Here is a 27,514-nt window from a genome sequence, read left to right on the forward strand (position 1 = left end):
AGAACAGTGGGGTTCACTGAGAAATGCAGCTGGTGAATAAACAGAGATCAGACCTGGAGGAAACTGTGGCTTGTGTCGTGCCGAATATCAGGTCCCTGCTGGCCTTAAAATCTATTAATTGGTTCAGACAAGCACTGGATCATTAAACCAGGGAATGGGACTGTACAGAGAGGAGTTTGGGGTCAGTTCAATCTAGGGTTTTCTTCAGTAGTGGTCAGTGCATGGTTTAGGCATGGCAGGTGTTTGAATAGTTGGGGGAATGAAGTTTCCTACCAGACCCAGACAAAGGTTAGATGGCTTCATGTTCTGAAAAAATACAACTTGTGTCTTAACACAGCTACACCCTATTGTGTGAGGTGCTGTACAAACACAGAACCAACTGTTCCTGCCTCCAGGAGTTTGCTGTCCAAGTACCAGACAAGAGACAAGGGAAGGATACAGAGAGATGGGAAGAATATTATGAAAGAAAACAATGAGATAGTACTGGCCAGGATGAAAGGGAGTGCATCTTAGACTCACCCCAGTCAAGTAATAATACAATACTAGTGGGCTGCGCCCCATGCTCACTACGCTCACCAACGCGCACCCCGCCACCCCCCGCTGCCCCGGCCACTTTTGCTTTCACAGCCAAAGAGCATGAGAGCATGATGATGTCATTCAGTTGTCCTGCAGGAAAAACGGTTTTATATATAGAGGGAGAGGGAGAGAAAATCTTGTAGTGAGGAGTATACGATTGGGTTATACACTGTTAATTGGTAACTGATTGATAATAAGCAAAAGAGCCACATTTTCTCTAACAACAATTTCTAAAGTAGTAAAATAAAAATTAATATTTATATGCCCTTTTTTCACTTCTTCTTCATTAACCCCTCCAAAAAAGTCTCTACTTGCAGTAATTATGTGAGCTATCAGGACATTTTTGTTTTGTGTTTCTGTTAAAAAAGAACATTTATTGTTGAATAATTAAGAAGTGATCCACATCTATTTATAAAACTCACACATGTTTTGGCAATTAGTGTATAAATACCAGGCTGTCAGTCAACCGGGCACCACTTATTAGACATGCTATTAAAATGAAATTGAATTCTTAGTGAGGGAATGGCTGTCTTGCTGCTCAAGACTCTGTACTACAGTGAGGGTAACTTGGAGGACTGGAATTAGCAACCAGCTGAAACCGGCTCAGGAAGCTTCCATTCTGATTCTTGTTCACACTGCTGCAAAGTTAAATGGAGTCACTCCAGATGTACAGCAATGTGAATGAGACCAGAACCTGGCCCTCAGGCCGCTGAGTCCACCTGCAAGCAAAGCTGGTGGTGCTGAGCAATGGTAATTGTGGGTGTTGCATGTGCATGAAGCATCTTTGAAAAATTGGGCCTCTTTTTTAGGGCTTCCAATTTGAAAATGTTGGCCTGAAGGGATTGGTTCAAGAGGACACAGCAGGTCAGCCAGGGTACGTCTAGACTGCAGGGTTTTGTCAACAGAAGGTTTGTCAACAGATACTGTCGACAAGGCTTCTGTTGACAAAGAGCGTCTAGACTACATCCAGTTCTGTCGACAAAGCAAGCCGCATTGTTGACATAACAGTGTGGACGCAAAGGACAGTGTAGATGCAATAATGCCTTCTATCGACAGAACTCTGTCAACAAAAGGTGTTATTCCTCGTATAATGAGGTTTACATATGTCGACAAAACTGCTGAGTTTTGTCGACATCATGTCGACATAACTCAAAGGCAGTGTGGACACAGGTATAGTTTTGTCGACAAAAGTGGACTTTTGTCAACAAAACCCTGTAGTCTAGACACAGCCCCAGAGAGGCAGGAAGAGAAGCCAGTGGTCCTGATTCTAACCACGCAGCGGGCTCGCACTTCCAGAAAACTAAAAAGCATTGGGCACCAAATTGCAAAGCCTTTTCCAATGAGGCAGACACCCAGTGGCTGTGTGTACATTGGCACCCTTTTCCGGAAAAGGGATGCTAATGAGACACTTTGGAATTGCAAATACTGCGGGGGATTTAAATACCCCCCGCGGCATTTGCATGAACATGGCTGCCACTTTTTTCCGGCTCGGGGTTTTGCCAGAGAAAAGCGCCGGTCTAGACGGGATCTTGCGGAAAATAAACCCTTTTCCGGAAGATCCCTTATTCCTACTTTCAAGTAGGCTACTTTCAAGTAGGAATAAGGGATCTTGCGGAAAAGAGTTTATTTTCAGCAAGATCCCATCTAGACTGGCGCTTTTCTCTAGCAAAACCCCAAGCCGGAAAAAAGTGGCAGTCATGTTCATGCAAGTGCCACGGGGGATATTTAAATCCCCCGCGGCATTTGCAATTCCAAAGTGTCTCATTAGCATCCCTTTTCCAGAAAAGGGTGCCAATGTAGACACAGCCCCAGTGTGATCCCAGGAAAGTTGCTATTTAAAGATTGGTTTGTCTCCACATTTCCAAGGCCCCATGTCACTTCAATCCCTCTCAATTCTGCCTGGTAAGTGTCTCCAGGAACAGTCCAGCCGTAGCCCAGTGCAGCTGGGACTGAACAGAGAGACAAAGCCAATGGGAACTTTTCAGTGTCTCTCTTAGAACGTCTCTCTTGGCCATGTCAGCCCAACCTTTCTGAGGGATTCAGAGTCAGCAGCAACAGCTTGGTAACGGAGCCCTGACATGCTATTCATCAGCTATTAATACAGAGCCATCTGCTTGCATGTGCCATCTGCCCAGGCGGCAATCCCCACCTGTCAGGCTGGGGAGGCAGCCAGGCAGAGGAAGGGCTGGCTTTTAGAAAGCCCTCCTCACACAGGGGTTCGACCACAGGTGCAGTGGGAGCAGGAGAGGGGAAAGCTCACCGTACTGCTCCATCCACATGACCCCGCTTTGTGCTAGTCATGCAGGAGACCCCAGGCCCAGTTCACCACTGCTGTATTTGGGCATAGCGCCCTTAATTTCCAGGGGGCAGTGTCTGGTCATGTCAGCAATGGGTCAGGCCTCTGGGCTTCATCCCTGTACCCAATCAGTCACTCCGGGCACGTCTACACTACAACGTTAATTCGAACTAACTTAGTTCGAATTAGTTAATTCGAACTAAGCTAATTTGAACTAACGCATCTAGAACTAAAAACTAGTTCGAATTAGCGTTTTGCTAATTCGAACTAGCGCGTCTAGTTGGAACTAGCACGAACTAGTGCTCCCGGGTGGCCAGGCTGGCAGCTCTCCTGCCCAAGCCGGCCACTTTCCTGTGCCTAGTGCGGAGATCGTGGACGAGGTCCACAATGTCTGCACTAGCCCAGGTGGGTGCCCGCCTCTTGCGGTCCCGGGCAAGCTCCCGGGAGCCGCCAGCCTGGTCCCGGCAAGAGGGCGAGGGCTGGGGGGCATCGGGTGGGTGGCTCACTCCATGCCAGGTGCAGGATCTGCTGGCTGGGTGCTGGCAGGCTTGCACCTGGCACGGGCACCGTAGCCAGTCCGTGCCCCTTTAAGGGGTCCGGGGCCGGGAGGGGGGCATAGAGTTTCCCTGGTGTTGGCCAGAGTGGCCACCATGGAAACCTGGGGAGGGCTAGCCTCCCACTAGTTCGAATTAAGGGGCTACACAGCCCTTAAGTCGAACTAGCTAGTTCGAACTAGGCTTAATCCTCGTGGAATGAGGATTACCTAGTTCGAACTAAGCGCTCCGTTAGTTCGAACTAACTTTGTAGTGTAGACATACCCTCCCTGAGCCAAAAGGAATAGCAAGAGTAGCCTTTTGCATGGCTCAGTGGTTTGCCTTAAGGTCCAATAAGCGGCTGCTTTTCTGGGTGCTGAAAGGAAGGCCCGGCCATTGGCCCCTCACGGTTCCAGGAGTGGGCCCGTGCTCATGAACAAGTCTTGCTTAGGTTTCACATGGCAACAGAGGTTCCCTCGAAGCTGCGCGGCAACACGGCCCCGCAGCTGCTTAATGAGCCCCACCCAGAGGCACATGGAGCTGCCTGGCTGGGGGAGCGGCACTTCTCCCTCAGGGACAGCAGCAGCTCCCTGCTGAGGACAGAGCAGAGAGTCTCTCCCAGCCAGTAGGGAAGGATGGGCCTTGCTTCCTAGCACCCACCAGCCCTCCCCATGGAGTGTGGGCACCCACCTCATGCAGGGGATCTTTCCGCATGTTGCGCCCAGCCAGCGGCTCGTCATAGGGGAAGACGACCGAATAGTTCTTGGCATACGACTCGTGGCTGCGCTCCCGGATCCAGCGGTTGTTGGCGGTGAGGGAGTGGTGAAACCTCCTGAAAGGCCAAGAGAAGGCGACCTTCAGAGGCAAAGATCCCAGCCTGAGCTCTGAGGACCATGCGGTCTTCTAGCAAAAGGAGGACGCCATTATTACTTGGATTGCAGCAGCCCCTGGAGTCGGCAGCTGAAATCACAGCCCTCTGGTGCTCGGTGCTGGACGTACACATCGTGAAATCTACACAGGCACGGCAGTCCCCTGAAAATCCTGGCTGTGCAAGCACCTCCCGGCTGGTGCAGAGCTGGCAGCAGGGCTCTGGGAGGCCCTGCTCCCAGTCCCCAAGAAGAGGGCATCAGGGCTTGCCGGGGAGGGGAATGAGAGGGAAGGGGCAGGGCGTGGAGTCTGAGCAGATTGTACCAGCACTATTCTCCGCTTTCCAGGGCCTACGCACTGATTACCAGGTGGAGAACTGTGGGTACCCCGTGAGCTGCTCACACACAGCTCTGCCACTCCCCTCAGCCTGCTAGAAACATCGCATGCTATCCCAGCGCCTGGGCACTCACACCGCTTTAGCTCAACCCGCGCCATTCCCTGCCCTCCCCCATGCACTCAGCTCCGTGCCATAGCCCCTCTGTTAGTTCAGTCCTGCCTTCCCACAGTGCCTCTCTCGTGCGCCTCATTCTCCAGCAACCCCCCCATTCTAGTCCCGCTCTCACCCCCCAACTCTGCCGATGTGTGGCGCCTCCTGCCGCCCCACGAGTCCCATCCTGAAGCCAGTTACCAGAGCTGCTAATTACAATTATGCCCGACTGTGTTTCTGGGAGGAAGGTGGTTGCAGGAGCGGGTTGTGGAGTCCTACAGGGATTGCTGGAATGAGGCCAAACAACTCCATTTCCTCACAACGAGCTTGGACTAGTTCTCTCAGCTCTCCTGAGGGGAGGACCTAGTGCGCTAATACCCTACTTCTGCCCACACTTTGCCTGCCAGGCACACGGCACGCTGGGTGCTCTAACCAAGCCCTTTCCTCTCACTTAGGCTATGTCTACACTGCAGGCTTCTTGCACAAGAAGCTTTTCACGGAAGAGATCGGAAAAGAGATGCACTTTTGCACAAGAGAACGTCCAGACTGCATGGACACTCTCTCACAAGAAAGCGCCGATTGCCATTCACAGAATGGCCACCAGGGCACCTGTGCTTCTTTCCAGCGGCGGATATAGGGCAGGGCGAGCGGAGCGGCCGCCCCGGGCCCCGCGCTTCAATAGGCCCCGCGCCAGCGCTGGTGTTTTTAGATGACATCACATCTCTCACCCACTTCCCTGGGGAGCCAGCCTCCTGCCACGTTGGTGCTAGGTTAAGAGCGAAGCTGAAGCACAGACACAGCCCCCGGGGTCAGCCGCCTCTTTCTCTCTCACAGCCTCAGGCTCCCCTCCCAGGGTGCCAGTTCAACTCGCAAGAGAGCGCGAGGGGAGCAAGGACTCTCCTGTGGAGCGCGAGAGAACACATCGCCTGCCCGTGTGTGGCTCATCACAGCTAGCCCCGGGGCGGATGCTGCTGGGATCTAGAACGACATCCCCCCTTACACACACACACGATCAGGCCACCTGAAGACACCTGAATGCAGGGCCATCACCCCTTCCCAGTTCGCTCTGTTGCCCCCGCCACTGCCCTGCGCGCCGTGCCTTTCGAGCGCTGGAGGGGGTGTTGCGATGTAGCTCATCACCATGGGTGGGGGGGCCAAACAGCAGCAACGCACCCATTTTTAAGCAGCCGAAAGCTCCCCAAAGTGCCCATCCCGGCGGTTTTGGGTGACCCGGGTTATAAACACGAGACACTGCCGAGGGGGGAGGGAGCCCCCGGTGCCCAGAGCGGAGCCCCAGGACATGGGGGAGGGAGGGCGGCCAGTGGCACTTACTGCAGCATCTGTGCTCAGCCCTCAGAGCCCCAGCAGCAGGCAGCCGGCAGCCAAGCGGCTGCAGCTACGCGGCGCTGACATAGCCTGGCCAGGGCTGAGCCTGCGGAGCGAGCCCCCCTTGTGGCGGCACTTTTCCCTCTGCTCTGCTGGGCAAACTTCTCCCAACTTCACTTCTCCCGGCCCTATTTTGCCCCCCAAAAAGGAAGGCAGGCGGTATCCCTCCGCCACACTCTAACCTTGCCGGGCTAATGGGCAACCTGGAGAGAGGCCTGTCCTGGGGCAGGCCTGCTGAGAGCCCCTGTCAGGTTAGCTTTGCTCTAGCAAGGGTTTCCTTCCCTGCGCCAGGGGCGGATGCTTGTTCAAGCCCGCCTAGGATCACAAGATATGAGGGTCAAAACGGCAGCCTGGCTACTCTGTTTCAGCCAAAATTACAATATAATTAATAATTACAAATTTTCATTTAATGCAGAATTTTGTTTAACAATGAATTACAATATAATTAAAATAAAAATTATCCAACTAAATTAAGTATCTATCAAATTTATCCAATTCACATGTAGTATGATAATAGCCTTCAATCTGCGCATTTGACGCTTTTTTCTATTTTTTATCCAAAGGAAGACTGAAAGAATTGGGTTTGTTTAGTTTGGAAAAGAGAAGATTGAAAGGACATGATCGCGGTTTTCAGGTATTTAAAAGGGTGTCACGGGGAGGAGGGAAAACAATTGTTCTTCCTGGCCTCTGAGGATAGGACAAGATGCAATGGGTTTAAACTGCAGCAAGGGAGGTTTAGGTTGGACATTAGGAAAAAGTTCCTAACTATTAGGGTGGTCAAACACTGGAATAAATTGCCCAGGGAGGTTGTGGAATCTCCATCTCTGGAGATATTTAAGAGTAGGTTAGATAAATGTCTATCAGGAATGGCCTAGACAGTACTGGGTCCTGCCATGAGGGCAGGGGACTGGACTTGATGACCTCTCGAGGTCCCTTCCAGTTCTAATATTCTATGATTCGATGATAAGGTGCCAGTTCTAGGATTCTATGGTTCTTCTCTCACTCTCCGTCCCCATGATGGGCTGTCTGTTCTCCTCCCACAAAAAAGATTTGCCCAAATCCAGATGTGGAGGCAGATGTTGGGATTTAATTACGCTTCTTTGCAGGACACGTGCTGAGCACCACATGAGAGATGCTGTTCTGTGCTCAGAGGAGCCCGACTGGAGTCCAGATCCTGGGAAGACGATGGAGGAAGAGTGCCTCTGACTGCTGGATCATGGGATGGATTGCTTGAGGATTTCTCTGATCCGATCATTCCTTTTGAAGCCTTTGGCACAGGCCACTGTCAGAAGATCGGGTATTCAGGCAGCTAGACTATTGATGTGACCCCAGATGGCCAACCTTATCGTAGGGAGAGGGATAATTGTGCTCTTGAGTTAGGTTGGGGCATACCATGGAGGAGGCATAGGGCCAACAGAGAACCATACGGGGACCTCGTTTTGACCCTAATAAATATATTTAAAATAGAAGATTTACCTGGTGTTGCTCAAGTCCTTAACTCAATTCACTTTTTGGGTTTTGGAACATAAAATGAAAATGGGCCTGCTTCATTGGAATCAATGCATTGCTCTGGGGTGGGGCTGGGGCGGAGGGGTTCAGTGTGCAGGCTGCCGTGGGGAGAGAGGACAACCCCAGCCCTCACTCACCACAGCAGCTTGGGGTCAGGTGAGAAGCACCTCTCCACGGCCACTGCAGCTCCAGCGGGCACAGCTGGGGGAGGGGTGCATGTCCCCACAGCTGAGACAGGTCCAAGTTCATCTGCCCCCCCCCCCACCTAAAGGGCACCTGGGGGGGTGGGAGGTTGGGGCTGGGGCAGTCCTGGATGCATGGGTCAGTCCCAGCCAGCCCCTTTCACCTGCCTGGGGATTCTGTCTCTCCTTTATGGCAAGGGCGGGGAAACTTTGTTGGGTCGGGGGCTGTGGACCCACACAAAAATCAGTTGGGGGCTACACAGAAGTGAGAAGCAAAACAGAAAAATCAAACGCTCAGTGATGTGGCCTGACTGTGGAGGAGAAAGACGATCCCGACAATCCCTTTGCACACCACAGCTTAGGGGAGGCCAGCTAGTAGATTTTCTATGCTCCGGCCCCACGGTGGGATGGCGGAGAGGCTGGAGTGTCAGCATGGACTCCCCAATGCTGGGGGTGAGCCCCGAGCCTCAGGGGCCAGATCCAGGCAAGCTTGGGATTGGGGGCTGCATCCGGCCCCTGGGCCTTACGCTCCCCACCTCTGCTCTGTGGTTTGATGAGAAGCAATCCCATTCCAGGGACATTCCATTTCCCCATTTTCCTGGCACAACCCTGATCTTGCTTTAAGTTATGATTGGAGGAAACTCTATACCGAATTTGGTGCTCCTAGCTCTTACCATTTAGGAATTCTTGAATAGACAGACTGACACAGACAAACAAATGCGTTCAAATATATAGTAGATGCACTCACACTCTTCCTTGTAAATCAACTGGAAGGCCAGAGGGGACGATGACTATTTTCTCTATCGACACCCTGCACAACACAGAGCAGAAAGCCTTGCCTAGCAATTTCCGCATCCAACCCATAACTTTTGGATGAGCTCCAGCGTATCTTTTAGGAAAACATCACATGGCTGACAGGGTTGGAGGATTAACTGTGGCCTCAGTGATTAGAGCTGGCAGCACTTTGAAACTGACATACACACATCCACAGTCACTGAGAAAACACACTGAGCAGAGGGAAGTATTGCCCTGCATCTGAACAAGAGGAGCTGTCAGCTCCAGAATAGGATTTGACAGGGAGATGCTGCCTTGATGCTGCTTTCAGCTCATGTTCTTTCTTTATAAAATCCGAGAAGATTTACCCGGCATTACTTGGGTCCTTAACGCCATTAAATGTTGTTACTTGGAAGCTAAAATGAAAATGGACGTGCTTCATTTGAAACATTGCTTTGGGGTGGGACTGAGGAGGAGAGGTTCAGTATGCAGGCTGCCGTGGAGGTAGAGGACTACCCCATCTCTCGCTCACAGAGAGGGGTGGCCCGTCCAGATAGGCGAACTAGGTGGTCGCCCAGGGTGCCAAGTTAAATGGGGTGCCAAACGGTGGCGCAATATCATTGAGGGGTTTGGAGGCGAGGGCGCCGATTGCATGGCTCGCCTAGGGCACCAGTTGCTGGCAGCTAGTCTTGGGACGCCCCTGCTCACAGGTGAGACTACCCCATCTCTAGCCGCAGGTGACAAGCGCTTCCCTAAGGCCACTGCAGCTCCAGTAGGCACAGCGGGGAGAAAGGTGCATGTCCCCCAGCTGGGGCACGACCAGGTTGGTCTGCCCCTTGTGCTCCCCAGCCAGAGTGAGGGACGCAGTAAACTGGGAACTTTCCCCTCACTCCCTGAGGAAGGGGAACAGCCAGCAATGTCCCCATATGAATTTGAGGAGAGGGGAGAAGCTTCAGCCCCTTTACCCTCCTTAAAGGTGCCTTGGGGTAGGAGTGAGAGGCCCCGGGCTAGGCCAGTCCTAGATGGAGGGGAGATGTGCATTCCCAGCCAGATCCTTTCACCTGCCTGTTGATTCTGTCTCTTTCTGCCGTTTTTTTGAGAAGCAATCCCATTCCATGCACATCCCATTTTCCTGGCACAACCAAACCCTGACCTTGTGTTACGTTAAGATAAGATGAAGCTGCCTGCTGAATTTGGTGGTCCCAGCTTGTACTGTTTAGAAGGAGTTTTTGAACAGACAGACAAACGCTCTCAAAGATCTAGTAGGTTCCAGAATTAGAATATCATATGTTTCGGAACTACAGTTATACCAGCTTATTCCCTTCAGATCCTTAGAGGGAATAAGGGAGGGGGCTGTTGCATGCAGTATGGAGGACGTGTTCTCCTCACGGAGGCGTTTCATACACTAAAAGGAGCGTTGATAACGTGCAGCACTTAAATGCTGCCTTTCCTCCTGGGGGATCACGCAGTGCTGTGCAAAGGTGGCTAAGCCCAGCACCACCCATGGAGATAAGCAGAGGTTAACCACCCTGTCCAAAGTCACATGGTGATTTCACTGCAATCAGGCCTCCTCGTTCACAACCCCATGCTACAGCCCGCAGATAACATTGCTTCCTGGGAAAAGATCAAAGCCAGATAGCCTCTGCTACACGCACACTGCCGGGGGCTTGGCTTTGATGATTTCTGATCCTCTATCAGCAGTTCCTTGGAGTAACCCTAATCTGCACAGGCACCTGGGTCTATGACGTGGATGAAGGATGAACCAGCCTGCAACGCAGAGCGTTGTGAACAGCCAGACACTGGTCCAGTAGCATGTGTACCGGTTAGCAAACATAGGAAGCATGACAGGGTCCGAGTGGATGGTGAGCTCTGTTGTGCTCAGCAGCAGAAGCCTCCTTTTTCATAGAATCATAAAATAATAGGACTGGAAGGGACCTCAAGAGGTCATCGAGTCCAGCCCCCCGCCCTCAAGGCAGGACCAAGCTCCGTCTACACCATCCCTGACAGATGTCTATCCAACCTGTTCTTAAATATCTCCAGAGAGGGAGATTCCACCACCTCCCTTGGCAATTTATTCCAATATTTGACCACCCTGACAGTTAGGAATTTTTTCCTAATGTCCAATCTAAACCTCCCCTGCTGCACTTTAAGCCCATTACTCCTTGTCCTGTCCTCAGTAACCAAGAGGAACAAATTTTCTCCTTCCTCCTTGTGACACCCTTTTAGATATTTGAAAACCGCTATCATGTCCCCCCTTAATCTTCTTTTTTCCAAACTAAACAAGCCCAGTTCATGAAGCCTGGCTTCATAGGTCATGTTCTCTAAACCTTTAATCATTCTTGTCGCTCTTCTCTGTACCCTTTCCAATTTCTCCACATCTTTCTTGAAATGTGGCGCCCAGAACTGGACACAGTACTCCAGCTGAGGCCTAACTAGCACAGAGTAGAGTGGCAGAATGACTTCACGAGTTTTGCTTACAACACACCTGTTGATACAACCTAGAATCATATTTGCTTTTTTTGCAACAGCATCACACTGTTGACTCATATTCAACTTGTGGTCCACTATGACCCCTAGATCTCTTTCCGCCATGCTCCTTCCTAGACAGTCGCTTCCCATCTTGTATGTATGGAACTGATTGTTCCTTCCTAAGTGGAGCACTTTGCATTTCTCTTTATTAAACCTCATCCTGTTTACCTCTGACCATTTCTCTAACTTGCTAAGGTCATTTTGAATTATGTCCCTATCCTCCAAAGAAGTTGCAACCCCACCCAGTTTGGTATCATCTGCAAACTTAATAAGCGTACTCTCTATCCCAATATCTACATCATTGATGAAGATATTGAACAGTACGGGTCCCAAAACAGACCCTTGAGGAACTCCACTTGTTATCCCTTTCCAGCAGGATTTAGAACCGTTAACAACAACTCTCTGACTACGGTTATCCAGCCAATTATGCACCCACCTTATCGTGGCCCTATCTGAGTTATATTTGCCTAGTTTATCAATAAGAATATCATGCGAGACCGTATCAAATGCCTTACTAAAGTCTAGGTATATGACATCCACCGCTTCTCCCTTATCCACGAGGCTCGTTATCTTATCAAAGAAAGCTATCAGATTAGTTTGGCATGACTTGTTCTTCACAAACCCATGCTGGCTATTCCCTATCACTTTATTACCTTCCAAGTGTTTGCATATGATTTCCTTAATTACCTGCTCCATTATCTTCCCTGGGACAGACGTTAAACTGACCGGTCTGTAGTTTCCTGGGTTTTTACAGACATTCTTCTGATAAGAGCAGCAACTGGTGAGACCACGAGTGCCTTCAGGCAGAAGAGGGGCCGTCTATCCCCGTGGGTGCTGATAGGGGAGTGGAAACTGAGGCACAGGACAGTGAATGGAAGAACCCAGTCTATTTTGATCTTAAAAACTATACTTAACCTCTCCCCCTACCTCTTACACACACACACACCCAGAAACCAAAGACCCTCTAGAAGACCAAAATCTAGGAAAGTAGGGTTGCCAGATACTTTCACAAAAAATCGAACAAAGCAAGGGAAAAAAAATTGGTTGACCAAAAAATAAATAAATAAAGGTTGCTGTGCCTTTAAATATCCCCATGCTACATGCACCCTTGCCAGACAGAAGAGTCTCCCCGCCAGCCTTCCAAGAGAAACAGGGGCAGAAATAACAGACTGTCCGGGCAAAAACCGGACACCTGGCAACCCTGGAGAGGAAGCCAACAGGGAAAGAGAACTCTCCAGTTTATTGGGCGGCATGGAGTGATTCTGGAAAAGAAAAGGTCCAGTATGTTGCACCTTGAGCCATTTTACCCCGGGGAAATGGCATTTGCTCTAGAAATGCAAAAGAACTTTCCCCAGGGGGAGAAAGGAAGATAGACTTTAAAAGTCACTAAATCCACCTTGGCTGTGTCCTGGCATTTCTCAGCAGGCTAACGAGTCCTGAATAGACAGCCCCAATGGCTGTAAATCTGAAAGAGGCTCATCAGGCATGCTCAGACTTCTTGTCAGGCCCGTGTCACTAGGCAATTAAAGATGCTCAGATTATTAAATAAAATCTCGACCCAGCAGCAGCCTTATTCTGATTGCCTTCCCCATGTGGGGTTGATTTCTGCTATAACTCTTCATTGCAGATGGAAGGGCCAAGTACAAGCAGGACCTGGATCCAAAGAGGACCTGGGAAATTTGGGGGTGATGGGACCTACTCGCACATAGGATCTTCCTGCACGTTCTGGTTTGGGGGGAATAGTTGCTGTCTCTAGCAATCTGAACAATTTCTTCATGCAAAGGCTGGCCACTGGAACATTGTTGTCCGACAGGAAAACAGGGACCCCACAAACTCAGAGTCAAAACATCAAAAAAATGTGAGGTCAGTGCAGACTGCAATAGGTTCTCTCAGCGCCATTCTGAAGTCAGGCCCACGTCCTGAACAGGTGCAAACTAGAGTCGCTCCACCCCACTCAATGCCCATTTACATCAGCTGAGGATGCAGCTCAGGTCTGAAAACAGCCTGAGCCTCCTCGGCCTCTTCTTTGCACCTTGTGTGCACGATAGCGGGGAGAAGTGGGCTGAGTCTTCGCCACGCTGCACGCTGGGAGGCCATTTTCACCACGACCAATGGAGCACAACAGGCCACCACACCCAAAGTGGCAGCATTTCACACTCCCTTTGCACAGGTGTAGAGCGACTGTGCTGGCTGCCAAGCTGTAATAAAATCTGTCACGTCTCTTCCTCCGCTCTCCCGCCAACCTGGGTATAAATGTATCACCACACGCATCCTGTCCCAATGCACCACCCGGGTGTCACCTCGGCTCAGAACCAAGCAGCCTCCTTGAAGAGACTGAGCCAGTCTGAACACTTCCAAGCAAGTCCCTGACATGGTTCTGCCGTGTTTCCTTCCAGTTGTTATCATCAGCTGTCAGCTGGCACCAGAGCCCGAAGGCAGTGCTGCCAAGAGCAGCTTCCTCAAGCGCACATCGAAAATGGGCTGGCGTTTCAGGGGCAGGACCAGCGAAGGGGAAAGTGTGACAAACCCTGGAGCAATACACCTTCCAGCTCTCTCCCTGGGTACAAGAAAGACCCACCACCACCACCACAGGGTGTAGCCGGAGCCAGACAGGGGACTGAACACACGTCGGCAGAGCTCAGAGAAACCAGAGCCGCAGGTAATTGGCTCTGACTAATGAATCCGTGTTGGAGAGGCCTCGATGCTTCCGTGACATGCTTGTAAAATGTGTGGTGGGTGTCTCTTATCGCTGGCCTTTTGAAGGCTCAGCTCCTTCGAGTCCTGTCAGCTGAAAGGAGTTCATATTTAACTTTGTTACACTGGTATAAATCCATAGAAGTACTCAGGCCTGCCAATGGGGAGGAATAGGGGGCAATTGCCCCAGGGCCCATCCATTCAAAGTGGCCCGGGGCTCCTGGCTGCAGTTGCAGGAGCCTCTGGTGCTTGAAATAGCTACTGGATTGCCCCAGCTCTTCTGCCTGAGGTCCTGCCCCTCCAGGAGGCATGGAGCCAAGCCCCCTCCCCAAACTTGCCTGGGGGCCCGTGGAAGCTGGCAGCCTCCCAGACATACTTAATATACAGCACTTTGGATCCACAGGCCTCAAATGCACTCAACACAGAATGATAAATCTCATTATCTTAATTTTCCCAGCGGGGAAACTGAGGCCCGGCCCAGGGATGTGACTTGGCCTAAAGTCACTCAGCCGGGCAGTGGCAGATCCAGGAATAAGCCCCCTGAGTCCCAGAACAGTGCACAATGTCTGGAGCCACACTGCCTCCCATAGCACCGCCACCTTCAATAGATTACCTGTGGCTCTCTACTGGCGAAACCGAGTCCTGGAAGTGGTTCTTTGCCTCCCTTTGGTCTCTGCAGATTAAAATGGGAGGTGGAGCCTAACAACTCCCATCTGTTCGTTATCCAAGCAAATGGAAGAAACAGAATGAGACAATGGACCTCGGCACTCGGCAGGATCCGGCTCACGCCTTGTGTGACCAAGCTAATCTCACCTCTTGGCCACATGTTTATATGCTGCACGGACCAAACTCCGCAGCCCTGCCTGAAGCAGACTTATACCAGCGTACCTGGGGGCAGAGTATGGTCTCCTTGGTGGGAAAGGCTCTTTTAGGCTAAGCTCTGCTCAGCCTTCGGCAAGCCAAGCTAACCTGCATGTACCCCCCTCTGCCGCAATGCGGTTTGAAACACCTCCCCCCCCCCCGAGAAAGGAAAAAGCCCTGACTATTCTTTCCATTTTTGTCCAATTCCCCCCAGACTGAAACAGACATAAAACCCAAAGCATTTGAAATTTGCTGGACATATTTTCCTCACACAAACAGAAGAGCTCCTGGAAGGAATGTGCTGCTTCAGCACAGGCTCATATTATTATGAACAGAGCCCTATAACTCACAGACCGTAACCTCCTGCCCTTTTACTGATGGCACCTTTCCCATCCACCGACTTTGGCAAACCAGGGAGCATGACTTGCAATGCAAAATCACAGCAGGCTGCTGCATTCCAACCCAAAGCCCCCAGGTCTGGAGGAGGGGAGGGTCAGGCATCTGGCAAGCTAGAATATCATTCTAGGGCCTTTTCAAGCAATGCTTTCGACTCCCTTCCCCCATTTTCTTCGTGCACAGGAGATGAGGGGCACTGGGGAAAACAGCCACGCAAATCACAATTTTGTCAGGAAAAAAGGCTTTGGGGTCTTTTTAAACAGAAGCTTGGTCCTTCTCTGTTCTCCCCTCTGGCCAATAGAATTTTTAAGGCACTGAGGTTCACAGCCAGGTTTGCAGACTGTTCTACAAGTCTGGCGAGAGAGGTGGGGTAGGTGATGTGTTGGTTCAAGAGACCTTACTTCAGAGGAACACCCCAGTGCTGAATTCCCCTGGATATCAGGAAATCTGGGCCCGGGAGCCAATACTTTGCATCGGGCCTCACGTCCTGCTGTGTAATGGGCTAAACATCTTTGTATCTGGGGAAGCTCAGGTAGGCTCATGCTCATCGTTATCCTCGCCATTAATCAGCGGTTCGACACAGCGCAGAGTCGTACGACATGGGAGCCCCACCGGCAAAGAGCAGTGATAGGGTCAACTCATCGCCATGGCGCCCACTGCTGGTCACTCTGGGAATTAGCTCTGTTCCACTGCAGGGCGCCCTCTTCTGGCCGGTGCCTCACTCATCATCGTGCTCCGCTCTGCTGTCTCTTTGGACCCGCGTTGCTCTCGGGAGGGTGGTGTCCTCTTCAGGACACAGTGCCCACTACTCCAGTCTCTCGCCCCTTTCCTGAGGTATCAGTGGTCCTCCATCTCACACCTGCCACCATGGCCAACTGCAGCCAAGGTCTAGCCCCTCACCTCAGGGGCACCTGTGTAGGCTATGCTCCATAGAGGCTGGGTGTGGTGCAACAGGAAAGGAGAGACCCAAGCCAGCCCAGTACTCTGGGTCCTGGGGAAGCCATCCTTCTCTCCCCTTTACTGCTCCCTTTCCCTGGGCCATTTCTCTGTGACCCTTGCACCTTCTTGCCCCTTGTATCAAGGCCACAGCCTGGCAAGTAATAGGACGGAGCCTCTCTCCAGCTCCCTTGAGCGTGCCCAGCAGTGCTCTTTCCAGGTGTTTCTACTCCCTTCCTAACCAGAGCAAAAGCAAACTCTTCTCATCCCCGCAGCCTTTTATAGGGCCCAGCCTGGTCCTGATTGGCCGGCTGCTCCCTGCCCTGATTGGCCAGGAATGTGCAAACCTCCTTTGCCTTGCCTGTAACCCTCTCCCAGCACCACAAGAGCAGTGGGCCTACTAACCCTGGGCATCAGACAAGTCAGCTCACTGAGATCTGGTATTGCTTGGAGAGCTGGGCTCAAAAGCCACACTTCACTGCCACATGCCGCAGCTCATCCATCCGCCATCTTCCTGGAGCCTCAAGACATGTGTCAGGACAGGGAGCATTAGACAGAAGCAAGAGCAGCAACTTCTAGAAGATGAAATATTTACCTGTGAGCGTTTGAAAGGATAAATATTTAAATATGTGGGAAAGGGAGCTATTTAAAGAGGAACTTAAAACATAATTTTAAAAACCCAGCAAGGATTAACACAAGGTTCATGACTCCAGGAACCACAGGCCATCCCGCAGGCTGAGGTCTGACCCGCCATCTGGCAGAGACACAAACCAGCCTGGCGGCTAGAAAATCCAATACGCACAGGAACTATAAGCATCTCCACACCGAGCCTTTGCCCTGCCTAGATTCTTGTTTGGAAAACAACATTCTGTTCCCCTGTCAGTTTCAGCTCGTCCTGGTACTCTTCACGTGCTGTGAAACGTTCATCAGCTGCCCCCTTCCAGCCAGAGGTGGCTGTACATCAGTGGTGTGTGAAGCGAAGGATACATACAAGTCACCCTTGGTGTAACCCCAGCAAAGCTAGTGGAGTTACATGAAGGCACAAATCTTGAGCGACATGCTTTTAAAGCACATGAGGATCCATCAAGATGAAAGCTTCTGTCCTCGAGGCTGCGTGCGCGCTAGAATGGCAAGATAATTATTAGACATGGAGGAGGGAGGTTGTCATAGCTGCCCGGGCAACCCAAATCCCTTCATTAAATTTGAAAACCTCAACTGCAGTTTAGAGAGATAAGACAAAGCTTCAAAGCTCGGCTCTGGATCACAAACCCCACTAGGCTTTTAGTATGAGCCCAGCACCTCTTATAGAATTGTAGCAGCTCCTTTCCCAGCTAGATGATCTCTCTCATGGCCACAAAGCTAGGAGCAGGAAGCTCATACAACAGCAACGGGCAATCTAGGCTAGTGAGTCGGCCACATGAGGGGCCCTTCTCCATCTCAGTGGGACGCCAGATTGTCGTAACCAAGACGGTCTCCCGAGACAGGGTAGTTTTGCTAACAGCGCTTGCATGCCTAGAATTTGCAGGGTGGGCCAAATGAACCGTAGCAGCGCTGTGATTGTCAATGTTGTGTGCAATCAGCACGCACCTCCCTTCACGGGGCCTGGTTTTAAGTGTGTGTCACTTGTGATACTGGCAGGAAAAAAACCACATGGACAAAAACCAGCAGAATCTGGCAACCCTGCACGTGGACAACAGTAAATACATGGGTCTCAGCCCACCACTATCACATACTAGAACTTTCTACTGTCCATTGCTGGCAGGAAACGGTTTTTTTCCACCGCACTAGCCTAGTCCAGTGAGTCTGTGCTGGGTCTGTGATGTGACTTTCCAAGCTTGCGTCTGACAATTTTTTTGTTATTACGCCTATAAAACAACAAACCCAATAAAGTATAATTGAAAAGGAAAAAAACAATTACTGAGCCGACATCTGCGCATTTAAAACCTCATGGCCCATGTCCTGCTGTGGGGGGAAGATAATCTTTTGTCAATTGAAAGCGTCACCCCGATTATTAACTTAGAGGAGTAGGCACTGTGCTAATTGAACAACAACAAAACCCAGATGTAATTACCCTGTCTTCTCTCATCACAGCAATCTCCTTGGGTCTGATGGAAGCTGTTTGCATGAAAACGCAAGGAGGGAAATGAGATAAACCTGACATGTAAATTCATTACAGCTAGCCAGTGTAATTAATTCCTGCTCTTCAGAAAGGCAAGGCAGCTCACGAAAGACTGGCCCTGAGCTCACAGGGAAATCGGCATTGTCGGATGCCCAGTTTTGACTATCCGGTGGCGTCTAAAAACGTGGCTCCCATTCATTCCCCCAGAGGCACACCCTCCATTTCCCTTACACCTCGGTCTAAGGCAAGAGGAGCAGTGTTTGAAAGGGGCTTCGATCACATCTCTTACTTTGCCCCTGCAATATTACCTGAGCTGCCCAGCCTGTCAGTAGAGGATGCTGTCTGCATGTGGGGTCTGGGCTTGATTTTGATCAAAAGAATTTTTTTGGTTCCTGCAAAGGCTACACTCCTCTCCCCATTCTCTGAGCCAGACCGCTTTGGCAAGAGCGCCGACCCCGGAGCCCAAAGCCATCCACCAATGCCACCAGGAGTACTCAATCCACAGCCACTAGCAAGTACCAGGCCAGCTGTGTCCTCTGACCCCCGCGCTCTCTCGATCCTGACCTGCCATGTGGCTTTCAGCCTGAATAGACACGGAGGGGACAGGAGGGAGCTGGGAAGAAACTGACCCAAAGCCAGACAGGGGCAATCCCCATGTGTAGGCGTTATCATTCCGGAAGCTTCTTCTTCACTCTGAGTAACTGAAAATGCACCCTATCTCCACCACATACCCCCCACGTTAGAAACCTTTGGCCAGAGGGATTCAACCATTAGTGACAGAAAAGAAAGATCGGCAAATCCCTCCCAGCACATCCGTCCCACGGCCTCCGCCCCCTGCACATTAAAATCCCTCAACCAAGCTGGGCAGGAGGTGCATGTTTCTCTCTCTCTCTGGAGGCAAAGCAAAGCACCCCGGAGCACACGGCCTTAGGGAGGTAAGAGATTCATGCTCCTGAAGGGCCCCTGGTTAGAGACATAACACTCCCACATAGCTAGACATGGACTCAAGCCCCCAAGTTCAGAAGTGGGGTTCCACCCCCCCAAAGGTGGAGGTGTTTGGGATGGGAGCTTTGGTTCAGCCCATTTAAAGAAGATACAGGGGGGCTATTGGCAAAAATTCAGTCCAGTTTGGGGGTTGGATTCAACAGTGATGCCCAAGCTCGTGACAGAACTGAAGCTACGAGAACTTCCGAAAAAACGTCTTCCGAAAGAGAGCAGCCACACTGTCAAAATGCATCGAAAAAGTGATCTGCTTTTTCGAAAGAGAGCATCCACACTGAATTGAGGCTCTCTCGCATGTAAGCTGTGATTGCAAGGGACGCAGCGGCCACCAGAGCACCTGTACTTTTTCCTCTTTCCTCTTCTTGCGAAAGAACGCTCTCTTCCCCGTCCACACATGCCTTTGTGTGAAAGAGCTCTTTCGGAAAAAGTCTTCTTCCTTGTAGAATGAGGATTACCAATGCCGGGAAAATCCCTGTTCTTTCGATTTTCTGCAGAAGAACGCAATTTCAGTGTGGATGTTCCTCAAGTTTTGTCGGAAAAATGGCTGTTTTTCTGACAAAACTCTGTAGTGTAGACATACCCTGAGTCTCACGACAATGGGTGTCTTAGGAAATCACCAGCCCCGGCAGTCCCATAAACACATGCAAGTCAGAGCTGTCCTGTGGTAAGAACCAGTTCTGGTTCTCTGACATTTGCAGAGCAAAACTTTGAGACATGATCCTGGTGTTCCCTCACAGATCACAATCCAGGGAGCAGGGCAAAGGAAAAGAGTGCTAAAAATCAGGATAATTAAAAAAAATCTCTTGATATTGGTTGTCTGGGAGCTGCCAGTTTCAAACGCCCTAACACTATTGGGCGACTGAGAAGATGGTTTGCTTTGGATCTCTTTCTAATAGTGACCGTCAATAGAGACCACCACTCTAGGATCATAGAATCATAGAGCTGGAAGAGACCTCAGGAGGTCATCAAGTCCAGCCCCCGCCCAAGGCAGGACCAATCCCAACTAAATCAACCCAGCCAGGGTTTTGTCAAGCCGAGACTTAAACACCTCAAGGGATGGAGATTCCACCACCTCCCTAGGTAACCCATTCTAGTGCTTCACCATCCTCCTAGTGAAATATTTTTTCCTAATATCCAACCTAGACCTCCCCCACTGTAACTTGAGACCATTGCTCCTTGTTCTGCCATCCATCACTACGGTGAACAGCCTCTCGCTATCCTCTTTGGAACCTCCCTTCAGGAAGCTGAAGGCTGCTATCAAATCCCCCCTCACTCTTCTCTTCTGAAGACAAAACAAATCCAAATCCCTCAGTCTCTCCTCATAGGTCATGTGCTCCAGCCCCCTAATCATTTTGGTCGCCCTCCTCTAGACCCTCTCCAATGCATCCACGTCCTTTTTATAGCGGGGAGGCCCAGAACTGGACACAGTATTCCAGATGTGGCCTAACCAGAGCCGAATAAAGGGGAATAATCACTTCTCTGGATCTGCTGGCAATGCTCATCCTAATGCACCCTAATATGCCATTAGCCTTCTTGGCTACAAGGGCACACTGTTGACTCATCTCCAGCTTCTCATCCACTGTAATCCCCAGGTCCTTTTCTGCTGATCTGCTACTTAGCCATTTGGACCCCAGCCTGTAACAATACTTGGGATTCTTCCGTCCCAAGTGCAGGACTCTGCACTTGTCCTTGTTGAACCTCATCAGGTTTCTTTTGGCCCAATCCTCTAATCTGTCCAGGTCACTCTGGACCTATCCCTGCCCTCCAGTGTCTCTACCACTCTCCCTATCTTAGTGTCATCTGCAAACTTGCTGAGGGTGCAATCCATCCCCTCATCCAGGTCATTAATAAAGATGTTGAACAAAACTGGTCCAAGAACAGATCCTTGGAGCACTCCACTGGAAACCAACTGCCAACCTGACATCAAGCCATTGATCATTACCCATTGGGCCTGGCAGTCTATCCAGCTTTCTATCCATTTTACAGTCCAGTTATCCAATCCATACTCCTTTAACTTGCTGGCAAGAATATTGTGGTAGACGGTATCAAAAGCTTTGCTAAAGTCAAGGTCTATCACATCCACTGACTTTCCCATAGCCACAGACCCAGTTACCTCATCATAGAAACTAATCAGATTGGTCAGGCAAGACTTGTCCTTCGTGAATCCATGTTGATTATTCCTGATCGCTTTCCCCTCTTCCTAGTGCTTCAAAATGGATTCCTTGAGGATCCCCTCCATGATTTTTCCGGGGACTGAGGTAAGGCTGACGGGTCTGTCCTGGATGGTCCTTCTTCCCTTTTTTAAAGATGGGCACTACATTTGCCTTTTTCTAATCATCCGGGATCTCTCCCAATCTCCATGAATTTTCAAAGGTAATGGCCAAAAGCTCCGCAATGACATTTGCCAACTCCCTCAGTACGCTCGGATGCATTAAATCTGGGCCCATGGATTTGTGTATGTTTAGCTTTTCTAAATAGTTCCTAACTTGTTCTTTCTCCACCAAGGGCTGTCCACCTCCTTCCCATACTGCGCTGCCTAGTGCACTCTCCTGACTAAGAACTGGGCTCTCCTTAGAGTGCTTTAGTGTTTCTGCTAACAGATGGCCCTCTAGCTAAAGCCCTCACTGGCATTCAGAACACACAGTGTTCCCTGAAATCTGAGCACTTGGGTGGCCACCCAGGAGAGATTCAAATGCTGCCCAGCTGATTAGCAGAGCAGCCACAGCAAAGTTTTTGTTTCTATTGGTGGTGCACATTGGCACATGCCTTGGTGCACATCAAAAAATATTCTGCACATAGATGGAAAAAAATCTGCACATGGATGAAAACATTAGCAGGAATATTGGCTGAAATCCCTGCTTTGCCCAATCAGCCGTATGCAATTTTGGGCAAGTCATTTAAGATCCCTTTAATCTCTGATTCCACTCTGCGATAGAGTTCAGTGGCGGGGGTGTTCCCATGGGTGTCCGGTAGCCTAGGCCGGGAAGGCTCTGCCTTCCCAAACTGCCAGGCATGGCCCCACCCACACTCCACCCCCAGAACGTCTGCTGTAGGCTTCTGGGGGCAGAGTGTTCCTGCTCCCAGTGCCTGCCCTCCCTGTGCTCCAGGGGCTCGGAGGCTGGAGCTGCATAGCCTCCTCCCTCCCCAGTGCTCCAGGCCCAAGGAGGCTAGGGCACATGCTCATGCCCTCTCCTGTCTCTTCCCCTCACCATGGTGGGGGGGAGGGTGCACACGTGTGCTTGGCACGTTGTCCCACCTCCTCTCTCCCCGCAGTGGGGGGCAGTACCTGTAAGTGGGGCTGAGGGCCTGTCTCCCACGGCCCCAGCTGCACCGATCACACACTGGTGTAACACTGACAGACCCTAGTGGTTTGTGGGCAGAATTGAACCTGAGACCTTTGGAACTTAGTGTATGAGCCTCTACTGCAGCTCTACAGCAGACTCATTAGTCTCTCCCTAAGTGGCCTTGGTGAGTTATACAAGCCCCTCCTCCCTTCATGTTCACACTCTGTGCCAACCACAACAGAGCCTTCGTTTTGGTTGTGTGTTACCGTAAGATTAATAATCAGGTCAATGGAGCTGGATCTGCAGCCGCCTCGGTGCTCCCAGCTCTTGCCAAGAAGCAAAGCAGGACTAAACACTCCTCCCACATGCACAGTCTCCTTTAGACTGACCTGCAATCTCTACCAGAAGAGATGGAAAGGATTCAGGGTCTGGGTAGATACTAGCCTGATATCATAGCCGTACATATCCTTTTCGGGACGCCCATGAATGATCCAGTGGGCCAATTCCTTCCCACAGCCACCTCCGAGCATCATCCCTGAGCAAAAAAGGAGAGGACTGTAAGGGGAGCCAGGGAATCAGTTGGGTTGCTTTGAACCTGCTATGTAACCAGAACACCCACCGATGGACCCAGGAATTCTGTTTGTCACACGAAGGCAAGATGGGAGGCAAGATGGGAGCCCAGCCCTCCCCTACATGATGATGATGAAGTGTTCCTCCAGATAGATAGATAGATGGATAGAAAGAGAGAGAGAGAGAGAGAGAGAGACTGACCTTTTTTTAGGTTCGGTCTTACCTGCACTGTTGAAGCCACAGCCCAAGAAAAAGCCTCGAACTTCTGGTGCTTCCCCCATGAGGGGCTTATGGTCGGCAGTGAACGATTCTAGAATGCAGAAAAGACGACACAGCCCATCCATACAGCCCTGTCCAGCCACGCGTTTCCCACGCTTTGTGGAGACTGGGCTCCCACTTCCAGAGAGCGGTTTTCAAGTGGTCTCAGCGTTGGTCTAATCTTCCTCAGTGAAACCAGAGTTAAATCAACACTGTGACACCTTAAAAAGACCACCTCAAGGGTCCAGCTTTCTTTGATATCCCGTGGTGTAAAAGAAATACCTGCTGTCCCTTTGCATAGGGGTGTAAATTAGCAGGAATTAAAGAAGAATCGTGCTTGGGTGCCATGGTAAACTGTACACGCCATAATGGTCCGATCCAAAGGTCAAGGTCAGTCAAAAGGTTCCCGTTGGCCACTGTTGGCTTGGGAGCAGGCCCAGTCAACAGGGATGAGTAGACCCTACCAAATTCATGATCCACTTTGGTTAATTTCACCCTCATAGGATTTTAAAATGGTGAATTTCATTATTTAAATCTCAAATGTCAGGGTGCTGTCAATGTAGGGGTGTTGGCCCAAAAAGGAGTAGGGTGGGTCACAAGGATATTGGTGAGGAGGTATTGTGGTACTGTTACCCTTACTTCTGAAGGCAGTGCTGCTGTCAGAGCTGAGCAGTTGGGGAGTGGCGGCTGCTGACCAGGAGCCCAGCTCTGAATGCAGACCTGCCAGCAGCAATGGCGCAAAAGGAAGGATGGCATGCGTAATAATTGTCACCTTTACATCAGTGCTACCGCCTGCAGAGTTGGGCCCTCAGCAGGCACCATCCTATGGCTGCCCAGCTCTGAAGACTAAGGGTGGCAATACCATGCTGCCTTAAAATAACCCTGAGCCCCCCCACTTTGGGTCAGGATCCCCAATATGAGAAATGCTGGTCTGGCCCATGAAATCTCGTTAGTGTAGAGTAAAAGCACACAAAATACATAAGAACATGACAACGGGGAATCGTCAAGTTAGTCTATAAAGTGCTACCAGACTATTTGTTGTTTTTTTCTCACAAACAGAGGCTAGGGACACCATTCCTACCCATCCCTGGCTAATACATATTGATGGGCCTAACCTCCATGATTTCATCTAGTTCTTTTTTGAACCTTGTTAAAGTCCTGAACTTCACAACATCCTCTGGCAAGGAGTTCCACAGGTTGACCTCCTCATGGTCTGTCACGCATTTTTCACAGCTGTGACTAATAAGGCTCTAGAGAGGAGGCATGATAACAATTGGTCGACACAGACAGAAACTGGTCTTCCAGAATGGTCTTTCCTCCCCACGGAGAACCCAGACACACTTCAATACAACCAAAATAACTTGCTGGCATGGCTAACCTAGGGCAAGCAGCAGACATCTAAGGATTTGTCTAGGGGTAAGGAAGAATATCAGGGCAGGAAACAACTGAGCCTCTTTCAATGAAAGGCATGCCTCAAGCCAAACCTCCCCCTCAGCCATGCTAGAGTTTGGGACTTGGGGGATTTTCCTTTACTCAAAGGATACCTTGTGCATTTGATCTTTGGAGGGGCATGGGGGTTTGCCCCAAAGCTAAGCCCCCTGCTTTGCCCAGAAAACACGCCATTCCCCATTCCCACCACTGTGTTCGGCAGAACCCCGGCGCACTTCTCACAAGAGTCGGCGGGGGCGGGTGCTGAGGTGACGACAAACGGCAGGAATGGAGATTCCATTCTGAGCAGGGGTCTACACATTAGGCCAGGTCCCAGGCTCCGCCCACTCCATTGCTGAGAGAGGACTCTTCCCACCCAGATATTTTCCTGGTCCCTGCTCCAGGCTAGTTTGGATCCCAAGTGATGGAGGCTGCGCTGCCTCAGTGGGAGACCCAGTCCTGCCCGGCCGAAAAGGAGTCACCCTCTGCAGCATCTCCCTGACAGGGAGACGTCATTGTTGCTGTTCTTTATCATATCAGGCTGCTTCTGATTAATCCCCCTCACCCCATCCTGGTGCTCTCCTGCACAATTCCCTTCTCAAAGCACGTTCCTGGCACCGGGCCTCCTATACCCCTTCACAGAGCCAGCACTGGGCAAGGAGCACGTCGGAGCAGGAAGTGGCATCCTAGAAATTGGGGACCTCTGCAAAGCCCCCCAATGGCCCATGAAGCTGAGGCACCACATGGGCAGCTCTGGCCTGCACCCCGAATCCCCCCTGGTCCCTGTGTAATAACACCACCACCAAACCCTCATCTTGTGCTTTTCATCCACAAACCTTAAAATGCCCTGCAAAGGTCCGTATCGTTAGGCTCACTGTAGAGACAGGGAAACTGAGGCATTTTTGAGGGGAAGTAACTTGCCCCAGGTCACCCCGCAGGCCAGTAGCAGAGCTGGGAATAGGATCCAACCAAGTCTTTTGAGCCACAGTCCAGTGCTCTACTTGTGACTTCACACCTCTGATCTCCGACCCCTGTGCCAGCAAACCGAGAGGGAAAGTGGGAGGCTAAGCTTTGCTAATGGTACACATGGAAGAGTCCAGCCCTGAGATGTATGCTTCTCGCAGAGTCCCTGCCATTAAGGGTTTCCCTTATGTTTCCAAGGGGCCAGGAGATCTCAGCAGCATTGGTCTGTCCCTGCACATGAACAGTTATTCCAAAAGCCAGGCCATCAGCTGCATGGGGAGACCCCGAACAGGAAACTTTAACCTTTCTGAAGGACCTTTCTGAAGCACAATGAATCTTGTGATCTAGCTAATTTAGCAAATGCTCCAGGAGTTATTACTTCTTCCTAAATTAGTGTTTTAAACCAGCGTCTTTCTCTGGCTTACTCCCATCCAATGCAAGAGAGTGGTCGTCTTTGTGAGGGCCGGGCCTGGTTAATATTTCTTTATTGTTATTATTTTCGTTTTCTCTCCATCTGTTTCGGCTGGTATGCTTCATGAATTTCAGATAAATGCTTCTTTATTAACCTAATGGATTTCAGCTGAACAGATGCCCAGGGCTCCTGCATTAATGATGTCTTGTTCTACCAATTTCCATTCCAGAGAGGGCTGTCAACCAGGATCCTAAAAAAAAAAAAAAATTCTTTGTTGGGTGGGAAAAAAGATCCACAGGCCAACAAGGTTTTTTATTAAACCTGACAGTTCTATGCCTCCATTTGTCTGTCCTTCGGGGTGTTAGATCCTGGTTTCATGATCCATTGAGTCTTGATTGTCCACCAAATGGAAATTAGAGAAGGTGCAGAGAAGAACAATAACAATGATTAAAGGTCTAGGAAACATGGCCTCTGAGGGGAGACCGAAAGAATTGTGTTTGTTTAGTGTTGAAAAAGGACAATCGAGAGGGGGCATGATAGCAGCTTTCAAGTATCTAAAGGGGTTTTACAAGGAGGAGGGAGAAAAACTATTCTCCTTAACCTCTGAGGATAGGATAAGAAGCAATGGGCTTAAATTGCAGCAAGGGAAGTTGAGGTTGGACATAAGGAAAAACTTCCTGTCAGGGTGGTTAAACACTGGAATAAATTGCCTAGGGAGGTTGTAGAATCTCCATCAATGGAGACATTTAAGAGCAGGTTAGACAGACCTCTATCAGGGATGGTCTAGATGGTGCTTGGTCCTGCCATGAGGGCAGGGGACTGGACTCGATGACCTCTGGAGATCCCTTCCAGCTCTAGTGTTCTATGATTCTATGAAACAATTTCCAGCTGGTTTAAGTTCTTCTCTCTCACTCACGAGAAAGGAGAAGGGATTTGGGAAGAACCAATGAATACACTCTTCAGGGGAGAGACCATTTTTTTTGTTCTGTGCCTGTGCAGCACCTAGCACAAGGGGACTCTGGTCCAGGATTGTGGCTCCTACCACAAGTCAGACACGTAAATAATAATAAATGCTGCCTGATTATTATTGTGTCAGTGCCTAGAGTCCCTCTGCAAACCCCGTTGAGATGGCCTGCGCCTTAAAGAGCGCGCAGTCCCATATGCACCGCAGCATATATGTACAGGGCCTTTCGTCTGGAAGGCTCCCAAAACTGGGGATTTGGCCTGCAGCTCCTCTTTAACTGCAGTGGGATTTGGGCCCTAGCTGCATGGCAATGCAAACCGCAGCTGGCATGCAGAATCCACGACACTCCCCCTGAAATCGAGTCATCTCAGGAGCAAGCTGTGTCAGGTGCTCCAGGGTGCATGGCAGCAGTACTCAACTGGGCGAGACCAGGAACACCCAGGAATACAGCAAACACTTGCAAAATATGGCAAGCAACATGTGACACC

General features: G+C 50.5%; 1 protein-coding gene across 1 annotated transcript in view; it reads right to left on the minus strand.

Annotated features, from left to right (window-relative positions):
• Positions 1-27,514, minus strand: part of SARDH (sarcosine dehydrogenase) — a 120,413-nt gene that overhangs the window by 61,639 nt on the left and 31,260 nt on the right. Inside the window, exons 9-11 of the mRNA XM_075905253.1 lie at positions 23,225-23,311; positions 22,876-22,966; positions 4,096-4,237 (exon numbers count right to left, since the gene is read on the minus strand). Coding sequence (XP_075761368.1) covers positions 4,096-4,237; positions 22,876-22,966; positions 23,225-23,311 — 320 coding nt within the window. The remainder of the gene's footprint in view (positions 1-4,095; positions 4,238-22,875; positions 22,967-23,224; positions 23,312-27,514) is intronic.

This window comes from Pelodiscus sinensis, chromosome 22 (assembly GCF_049634645.1).
Source record: "Pelodiscus sinensis isolate JC-2024 chromosome 22, ASM4963464v1, whole genome shotgun sequence".
Classification (NCBI taxonomy): domain Eukaryota; kingdom Metazoa; phylum Chordata; order Testudines; family Trionychidae; genus Pelodiscus; species Pelodiscus sinensis.